At 34.6% G+C, this 10,921-nt stretch overlaps 1 protein-coding gene across 1 annotated transcript; it reads right to left on the reverse strand.

The window, feature by feature from the left end:
• Positions 1-1,769: 1,769 nt before the first annotated feature.
• On the reverse strand, positions 1,770-2,240 carry LOC124943505 (agamous-like MADS-box protein AGL62). The gene has a single exon (XM_047484004.1). It carries the CDS (start codon positions 2,238-2,240, stop codon positions 1,770-1,772), a length of 471 nt encoding a protein of 156 aa, XP_047339960.1.
• Positions 2,241-10,921: the final 8,681 nt, after the last annotated feature.

A 10,921-nucleotide genomic window follows, 5' to 3' on the forward strand; every position in this document is an offset into this window, starting at 1 on the left:
AAAAAAGCAACAAGGAAAGATGTCATCTTCTTCCTCCAATTTTTATTTTCGAAATATTCCAATAAAAAATCTTATATATTAAACATTTAAGATCGACGAATATAAATCCAAAATATGGTTTATTCAAATTTCGGTCGTTTGTAGAAAATAATTGGATTTTTTTCCAGCGAGATTGTAAGTCACGAGTTCTATTCAATTTTGTCATGTTCTAAATTCTCAATCTTTTAGGCCGGATGCATCTTCTAAGAGAAGGGTAACAGTTCATGCATGTATTTGAAGAAAATAAGGAAAAAAGATGAAAAAAAAGTTACTTTGATTGTTCATATATGTTTATGTTGATAAATATGACCCTTTTATCAGCTTTGTATACACAATCAATAAATATATATATATATATATTGGTACACAACCAATATATATATATATATATATATATATATATATATATATATATATATATATATATTGGTACACAACCAAAATATATATATATATATATATATATATATATATATATTGGTTGTGTATACAAAGCTGATAAAAGGGTCATATTTATCATCATAAACATATATGAACAATCAAAGTAACATATATGAACAATCTTTAAACTAATATATGAACAATCTTTAAACTAATATCCTAAATAAACTTTATTTAGTATATTATTATATATATATTTTTAATTCAACCTACCACTAGAGAGTTAGAGAAATAGTTTGAAAACGATAAATCCTACCTCATACATTCTTCAATTCTTAGATAATTGTCTCTTCATCGTTCATCATATAAATTATTGGTTCTTGAAATTTATTTATTTCACTTTATTGTTTCATTTTGTTGTTATTTCCGTTATTTTCTTGTTACATTCTAATTTTATCTATTTAGTAGTTTGTGTTTTTGAACCAAAAAAATTAGGATATTAGTTTAAAGATTTTTTCTTGCAAAATAATAACTAATTAAAAATATTATCCTCTTTTTAAAATACAAATAATTTGACAGAAGATGCAGACAATCTTGTAAAAATGTTTTAAATAACAATTTTATTGGAGAAGATTATGGAAATTACTATTGATATTATTAATAAGTATTTTTTTTTTTTTATGAAAGAAGATTATGGAAATAACTTTAGATGGATATTAATATGGAAAATGAGTAATTGTGCTTTTGCAAAGATTTTATTTATTAATTTATAATTGTTTACACTCAATTGGAATTACATTATTATTTTAAAATAAGGATATTTATTGATTTAATTCCTGTTTTTGAGCACTACTTATTTCGACTAGAAACTGATGACTCGTCAGTTAAAATCCTATATTATAAAAACATTGTTCAAAACGAATTTCAAATAATAATTGAATCATATCTAATTAATCAAACTATATAGTCTCACTATCCTCTTATAATATAATTAAAGAAGGATGATTGGACCATATATTTTTATAATAAGAATTGTATTTATTGCTTTTTCACTTTGAACATAGAGTTGTGCTATTACAAAAATATTATATACAGTACAAAATAAGTGTAAATTTCTAATAATTTGATATATTATTTGATCCAAACTAAAATATAAAAATAAACAAATCATCAAGAAAACTACTTATATAAAATAGATGGGGCATAAAAAGTAAAAGATTGATAACCAAATTTTAGAACATTAGAAAAATAAAACTGAAAAAGAAAACCAATTCTAGAACCACTAGGCTCTTAGACTACTAAAATGAAACAAAGTCCTAACCAACATATTTTAACAATTAATCATGCAATCATTCGGTCAACATCTTCATTTTTTTCTGCTCTTCAAAAAACATTTTTAGCTCTTCTATCTTATCCTTCCTCAAATGTAACTCGGTCAAGCTCATCTCCTCAGAGGATTGTTCCCACCATCTTTTCTTAGCATAGTTAGTCATATCTAGTGACAGTTCTCGTTGTTGTTCAAGTTTGAGCATATCTTCAACATCTGCTATTCGAGCTTCAATCTCTCGAACACGTAATTTGTTTTGTGCCTCTAAGAGTTCATGGGATATTGGATCAAGTGTTTTCAAGGGATCAAGGACCATGAATTGATCCAATATGGAATTTACACTGGGGTTGCCATAAGAGAAAGCTTTTCCACTTGGACTAAACATGACTACCGCTAGCTCACTTCCACAAAGAGTGGAAAGCTCGTCAGCTTTCTTGAAAGCGCTGAACTTTCTCTTCGAAAACGTTAGCGAACTATCGGTATTTTTAATCATCTTAATCGAAATATTTTTCTCTATAGTGATATTTTTTTTTTGATGGGATAAATTTCAAAGGTTTTTGAATCATATATAAAGGGATTGAATATATTATTTAGTTACCAAAAACAATATGTCATTAAATATAATTATTAAATTGATATATTTCTTATATTTATCACAAATATTTTATTGAGGTAATGTGAAATTAGATTTTCACAATATTGAATTAATCTTAAAAAAGGACATTACACCAAAATTGTTAGTAAGAGTTATTACATATTTGTGGCGCATCTTGTTATTGTCAATATTTTTAAAATCCCTTTAGATATTAAAGAAAACTAAAATAATATTAAACATCACTAAATATTAAAACTAATTGTCAAATAGAAAAGATCGTGTGGGTTTTATACGCCGCTGTATAACGCCAATAAAAATATTCTATCAATGTAATTCTATCGCTGCTAATGTTGTTTTAGATGTAAACGACAAAAGATTAACATTGATAAAAAATGTTACGCCATAAAATTCTAGAAAAGTTTATGCAATGAAAGATTTATGCGTAGATAAATTCCTTATTTGCACCTAAATTAGTGCATTTTGATGTTGGAAATTTTGAATACGGTTGCCATCTATTTTGTCGTCAAACTATAAATATATTCCTTCCAAATGAGTCAGTATGAATAAATTAATTTGTTAATAGGATCTTGTTGTGAGAATATGGCTACAAATGAGTCGAGCCGAGCTCAAACCAGATTAAGCTCGCATCAATTTAGTATTTATTAGCTCGACTCGAGCTCGAACGATTTTATAAATTTAAGCTTGAACTCGACTCGACTATTTACCTACAAGCTTGGCTCGACTCGAAAGTTTGAAAAAAAAATAAATTTTCAAACTCAAGCTCGAACTCGAACTCAAACCAAATTTATTTTCAAAATTAAAATATCAAACTTTCATACATATTCAAAATTTAAAACATGATATTTCAAAATGAAAATATGAAACAATCATAATTATTCAAAATTCTAAAACATTATAGTCCAAAATATTAAATCACCCTCTATTCAAAATTCTAAAAATAAAATTCGAAAATCAAAGTACAAAACTATATAAATTGTTTGAAAATTCAATATATTAATCTTTTTTAACTCATGTTCTTCAATCATAGCATCCGTACAACTACTCATGTATTCAATAATATGAAATATTTAATCTTAAAAAAATATATAAAAAAATGTTTAAAAAAATGACTAAAATTTAAGTTATTTTAAGAGGTAGATACCGACAACAAAATTTATGTTTATAAATTATGAATTAGATTATGAAACTATAAATGGATATTAATATGGAGAATGAGTAATTGTAAAGATTTTATTATTAATATAATTTTGTTTACATTCAATTTGCATTATTTTCAGGCTTCATCAGCCATTCATTATTATTTTAAAAATAAGGATATTTATTTATATATTTTTTATTCATATGAATGTCTGTTTCTTGCTATGCCATGAAACAAGCCGGTCACTTAGGAATTGACATGTTCCGCTGGTACTTTTTTCTGTCAATCTTACAACCTGCATAATCTGCATCTGAATAACTCGTTAGATTAAAGGACGAGTCTTTTGGATACCACAGACCGACATCAGGTGTGCCCTTTAGGTACTTCAATATTCTCTTTGCGGCTGTGTAGTGAGATTGTTTAGGATTAGCTTGGAATCTTCCACACACACCGACTGCAAATAGAATGTCCGGTCTACTCGCTGTCAAGTATAGGAGAGAACCGATGATGCCTCAGTATGCGATCTGGTCTACCGATTGACCCTCATCATCTTTGTCCAATTTAATCGATGAACTCATTGGAGTAGCCGCTGAGGAGCATGTGTCCATGCCAGACTTCTTTAGAAGCTCCTTGGTGTATTTGGGTTGACTTATGAAGGTTCCTTCTTCGAGTTGTTTAACCTGAAGGCCTATGAAGAAACTTAATTCTCCCATCATACTCATTTCAAACTTGTTAGTCATCAGGGTTGAAAACTTATCACACAACTTAGGATCGGTTGAGCCGAAAATAATATCATCTACATAGATTTGAACAAGTAGGATATGTTTCTTCTTTTCAAATTTAAACAACGTTTTATCCACCGAGCCGATCGTGAAATCATGTGCGATCAAAAATGCGGTTAGTGTGTCATACCAGGCTCCAGGTGCTTGCTTTAGACCGTATAAAGCTTTGTTTAGCTGGTATACATGGTTTGGAAATTCAGCACTTTTAAAACCGGGTGGTTGTTCAACATATACATCTTCACGTAGGTCACCATTCAAAAATGCACTTTTAACATCCATTTGAAAAACCTTAAAATTTTTGAATGCAGCAAAGGCTAGAAAGATCCTAATAGCTTCAATCCTAGCTACAGGGGCAAATGATTCTTCAAAATCAATGCCTTCTTCCTATTTGTAACCTTGTGCCACTAATCTGGCTTTGTTCTTTGTGACCAAACCGTCTTCATTGAGTTTGTTTCTAAATACCCATCTTGTTCCTATGACCGGGTGATCTTTCAGTCTAGGAACTAGGTACCAGAATTTGTTACTCTCAAACTGGTTTAGTTCTTCTTGCATTCCCAATATCCAATCCGGATCTGACAATGCTTCATCTATTCTTTTCGGCTCAATCTGGGATATAAAAGCGGAATTAAAGTATTCCTCCAGAAGTTGACCCCTAGTTCGAACAGGTTCTGAAGGATCACCTATAATTTGCTCAGGAGGGTGTTTAGTGTTCCTTTTGAAATTCGGTTTAGGGATGTCTACCATATTACCGTTTGTTTGATGAAGGCTAGACATATCGGTAGGCTGAACAGGATTGTCAGACTGACCGACTTCCTCGGATTGGACCGAAGTGTCAGCTTCCTGTTGTGGAACAGCTTGATCAGGCTGGGTTTCAATATTACCCATCTGGTCATGGACAAACCGCCTGAAAACCGGTGTTTCATCTTCACTATCAGAGTGGATATTGTTGTTTTCCAATCTGTTGTGTAGATTAAAGCGTGATGCAGTATTACTTTCAACCGATTCATCGAAAACAACGTGAAGTGTTGCCTCCATGGTTAAAGTTCTATTGTTATACACTCTATATGACTTACTTAATGCTGAGTAACCTAACATGATCCCAGTATCGATTTTTGCATCAAAATCAGAAAGATATGTTTTACCATTTATATGAATATAGCATTTACAACCAAAAATCTTGAGGTACTTATGATTGGAACCCTGTTAAAATAAACCTCATACGGTGTTTTGTTATGAAACTTGTTAATCAGAGACCGGTTTTGTGTATAACATGCAGTGTTGATAGCCTCAGGCAAGAATTTCTGAGCAATGCCCGAATCGACTATCATGGACCATGCGGCTTCCTTGAGAGTCTGGTTTCTTCTCTCGGCCAGGCCATTTTATTGAGGAGTCCTAGCACTAGACAACTCGTGTCTAATGCCGGATTCATCAAGAAATGCGGTTAAGGTACTATTGGTAAATTCGGTACCTCGATCACTTCTAATGCTATTAATACGAGTTGATTTTTCATTTTGCAAACGTTTAACAAGTATGATCAGGTTTGATGCGGTTTCACTTTAAGATGGTAAAAATATTACCCATGTAAACCTAGAGTAGTCATCAATAACTACCATGGTGTACAGCATACCTCCTAGGCTAACGACATGAATCGGTCCAAATAAATCCATGTGTAAGAGATCTAAGCATCGGCTAGATTGGATATTTCCTTTACTCTTAAAGGTTGACCTAGTCTGTTTACCCATTTGACATGCTGAACAAACCTTATCTTTGTTAAATACTATGTCAGGAATACCTTCTACTAGCTTTTTACCGCGAATGTAGTTTAAGGTTTTCATTTTTAGGTGATTTAGTCTTTTATGCCATAACCAGGTTTGATCAGTCTTAGCTATCATGCATATAGGGTGTTCTACCTTAGTTTTCCAGTCTAACTTGTAAATATTACCTAATCTATTTCCGGTTAGTAGTATAATGCCTTGAGAATTCTTAACTAAGCATGCATGTTTAAGAAATTTTACCGTGTATCCAGCATCACACATTTGACTAATGCTTAGCAGGTTAAAACGTAGATTTTCAACTAGGAGTACATTATCAATAGTTAAGTTACCATGGACAATCTTACCCTTGCCCACAGTTCTACCTTTTGAGTTGTCACCGAAGGTAATTAGAGCACCGGTTTCTATTCTGATGTCGGTTAGCAGGTTGTTGTTCCCGATCATATGCCTGGAGCAACCGCTATCCAAGTACCATTCAGAGTTTCCTAGCCGTTTCATTAGATCCTGCAAAAAGTACATATTTACAACTACTTGGTACCCACATTCACTTGGGTCCACATGCGATTAGTCCCTTAGGTATCCAAACCTTGATAAACCGGACAACCTTCTTTGCTAAGATTTTAACCGTCCTTTTGGCACTTGGTTTTGGATATCTCGGTTTCTCTACAAAAGCCTTAAATGAGGGTGATCTTTGGTTTGACCTATGCGGTTGACGATTGGATTTCCTATTTTTGAGAATGTTGGCTTTTCTTTTCTCAGGGTCAAACCATTTCTCAGAGTCGGTCGGACCAACGTAGTTGTATTTTAGCTTTTCTTCCCTATAGTATGCGGTCAATTCCTCTTCAGCGGCCAAGGAGCTTTTGATGAATCTAATAAGAGGAAGGTTACTCCTTGTAAATCTTACTTTTTCTACGGATTTTTGGTCTTTGGAGCTATCCTTTGTATATCCTAAACCGAACATACAAAAAGGGTGTTTGTAATGACTACACATTTTCTTTACCATATCACTAGATCTCTTATATGCGGCCATCTTAAACTGGAGTCGGGCATTTTCCTCTTCGGTCAGTTTTCTAGCTGGTTCACTAGGCTGTTCGGTACTAAGTGGTGGTTCAGGATCTAACTTGGTTTCTATGCTGGGTATTTCATCAGGTTTTATGACCTCTAGTTCGGTTACAACCAGTACCTCTGGTTCTATCGGAATGGGTACTATAGGGTCGGTTCTAAGGTTGAGTTGCTTAGGTAACATGGCTAATAGGTTCTTATACTCTTCTACCATGTCATTCAATGCATTATATAATTCATCTTTAGTAAATTCTTCACAAGGAGAGTCAAATACTTGTTCCTCGTTTGCCATGAGACATGTGAGTTCATCATCACTGTCACTGTGAGCCCATAGACTTCCCCCATCATCGTTTATCAGTGCTTTCTGAATCTCACTTCCTTCACCGGTTTGTTGATAATTGTTTCGGTTATTTTGATAATCCGGTTTCCGGTCATCCCTTCTCGGTTTTCTGCATTCCCACTTGAAGTGTCCCAAACAGTTACAGTTATAACACCTTACATTGGATTTATCACCATAGTAGTTGTTTGTTGGTTGACTTCTCTTCATGAACCTCCCAAACTTCTGTGAAAGCATAGCCATGGCATCCTCGGTGAACTATTCGGCGGTTCTAATCGGTTCAGGTGCAGGTGCAGGTGCCGGTGCAGGTGGTTCTGTAGATGTGATTAGTGCTCTGGTTGATGTTGAGGCCGAGACTTCTTCTTCAGTCCTAGATCTCATTTCGAACTCATATGCCTTAAGATCTTCGAATACATCATGTAGTTTCATCTTACGTAGGCTTTTCGATTCCCTCATTACCATTGTCTTTATGTCCCATGCACTTGGAAGAGATCTCAAAGATTTCATGATGACCTCTTTGTTGTCATACCTCTTGCCAAGAGTTGCTAGCTCATCTAGCACACCAGTGAACCGGTCACTATACTCCTTCATTGTTTCTCCCGGTTTTATTTTGATGCTTTCAAACTTCTGAGTAGCTACCATTACCTTGTTTTCCTTGGTTTTTTCATTTCCCTCAAAGATCTGAATAACCGTGTTCCATGTCTCCTTCGCAGTTTTGCAATCTCTGATCTTGCAGTATGTGTTTCTGTCCACACTGTTGGAGATCCGGTTTCTAGCATGATTATCCAGGTTATTTCTTCTCCTGTCTTCAGCTGTCCATTCTTTTCTGTCCTTATCAATGAATATCGGTCCTTCAGCCAGAATGGACTCCATCTCATCATCCAAGGTGATTAAGTGTAGGTGCATGCGTGCCTTCCAGTTGGCAAAGTCATCACCTTCTAGCATTGGAGGCCTATCGAAAGACATGCTTGCTTGAGTATTGAAACTAATTGCTCTGATACCAATTGTTAGGATCTAGGTTGCCGCTGGAGGACCGGGGGTTGAACCGGTTAGCGGGTTTCACTCAACGGGTGGTGGTTAATCCTGTTAGAGATTAACACTGGGGTTTCAATACTACACAAACTGTCACAAACCCTTGAACTAGGTTCAAGCGCGGATGAGGTTTGTTTCAGGTTGAAGCAGCACACTTGTATAATAGGCAGAACCGGTTTCGGATGATGAAGGTTCGAAAAATTGGTGGGTCGGTATTTATAACCTGGCGGTCCGGTTTGAATAGAGTCAAATAGGTTAGAGCGGTGTCAGTCGGTTAGAAAATGGAACCGGCAGAAAGTAAGTAACAAGACAGATTTTATGGATGTTCAGAGATAAAGCTCCTACGTCACCCCTTCCTCTCGAAACCGCGAGAAGGATATTCACTAAAGAATACAAATACAATCCGATCGAGACTTATTTCCTGCTCGATAACACTCTTACAATTTACACCGAAATTGTAAAGCACACTTCAACTTTAGCGCTTAGGATTTTTCTAGAAAGAAAACACAATCTTATCACTTGTAAATTAATTGCTCGCTGTGTCACTTGTGTCCTGCATTTGCTCTTCTTCAGCTGCTCCTTTTATAGATGAAATATGCCAACGGTCATATTTCATATCCTTGAATCTGATTGGATGAGCAGAGATGCAGAGGTTTAGTGATTCAGTGATTCAGACCCTGCGGTCATCTTTTCAGACCTGACGGTCAACCTCAGACCTGGCGGTCAATCTCACAGACTTTGCAGTCTGTTCTTCCGGTGTGTAAGACAAACCTGCTAGGTTTGTCTTTTACTCAATGTGGACACTGTCTGTTAAACAGTTGTCTGTACTTGGAAGATCTTCTTTTCTGACTTATCCCGAAGTGGAAAGATACTGTAGGACTGTCTTCTGCAGCCTGCAGACTTTCCTCAGACTTGTATAGATATGGAAGTGTTCAGTCTGTTCCTTTGGTATCATACTCAACAGATACCCAAATTGTCTTATTGTACTTGGTTGGTCATTTGTCTTTACCGAATGGCTTCCGGTGTGATTGGTTTAACCGGACAGCTCCCGGTTATTCCTCACCCTTGTGGCTGATCGGCTGTCTAATGTTTCCGGTTTTAAGATTTGGCCGATCCTTTCATTGTGCGGTGATGTTCCAAGTGTTCCTGGTCGGTTTAGTGGCTTGACCGGCTAGTCTTCTTAGCCGGTTCTTTTGTTTGACCGGTCCGGTTCCTTGTTCCTGCATGAAAGGTTTATTTAAGTTAGATTATGTGAACCGGTCTAATTTTATCTAACAATTTATTATTATTTATTTTTGTTATATATATAATAGTTTATTGGTATAATGTAAAATGTTTTAAAGATTAAGAAGGTCTAGATATTTGAGATTTTTTTTAGAATAATAGGTTCGCTTCTCCTTTAGAGTGCGACTAATTACTGTGGGTTGAGCATATAGCCCAAAAATTTACTCAACCAATTTAACTAGACGAGCGAAACTTATCATCTAACGGACTCGAACCCAAGACCTAAGAGAGGCTGGGGTATTTACCTTCTGTTGTCGCTAGACTAAAAGAGGGGATGAGATATTCGAGATCTTAGTTTATTTAATAAGGTTTTTCTATTAAAATGATGTAGTAGATTTGTAATAGAGTCGAATAGTCTTTGAGCATCGATAATCAAATGTAAGTATTGTAATGATTGATCTGGTTGGTTCACAAAAATATTTAATTATCTAGCGAGGTGTAGCATTTGAAAGGGAATTCATCTATGTAGAAAAATTTTCATGCCCAGTTTAGATTCATTGTGGGGATGGTTATTCAATTAGATTTTGGGACGACATTTGGTGTAGTATCAAAAGTCTAGCTACGATGTATCATGAGCTTGTTTCCATTGCTATATATAAAAAACAACAGTTAAAGACATGTTTGATTATTGATCTTGTGGTTTCGCTAGCCGAATTAGATATAGATAGAGATTAAACATTATGGAGACTTCATAACATAATAGTTTTTTTTAATTTTGGTAGGACGCAAACAATTGTCACCGTCTGAACAAGACACTATATGTTAGCTAGATATGGATAGTTTCCAAGTGGGGCATTGTTACAAGTTGTCCGCTAAGATACCATTTAATTTTTGTTAGGAAAAACTTTTGGTGGTCAAAGAATTCATCTAAGATCTAGTTCTTTAGATGAAGCATTATTCATGATCAAATTATAATAGATGATGTGTGCATGAAAAAATATTGTATTATGGCTAGTCATGTATGTCACAAAGAGGTTGAATCGACAACTCACTTACTTTTGCATTGTTGAGTTGTGACTATTATTTGGAGTCTTTTGTGTAGTATTACTAGTATTCACTGGGTGATAACCGACTCTTTGGAAAGTTGCTGGGAAGTTTGAATTGATGCGGCTGATATGGCAGACCTATAATTGAGTTATCATCACAATTAT

Source organism: Impatiens glandulifera, chromosome 6 (assembly GCF_907164915.1).
Source record: "Impatiens glandulifera chromosome 6, dImpGla2.1, whole genome shotgun sequence".
Lineage (NCBI taxonomy): Eukaryota > Viridiplantae > Streptophyta > Magnoliopsida > Ericales > Balsaminaceae > Impatiens > Impatiens glandulifera.

Excerpts from the sequence above, each read along its gene's own strand:
- LOC124943505 (XM_047484004.1), bottom strand. The coding sequence starts at position 2,240 with ATGATTAAAAATACCGATAGTTCGCTAACGTTTTCGAAGAGAAAGTTC.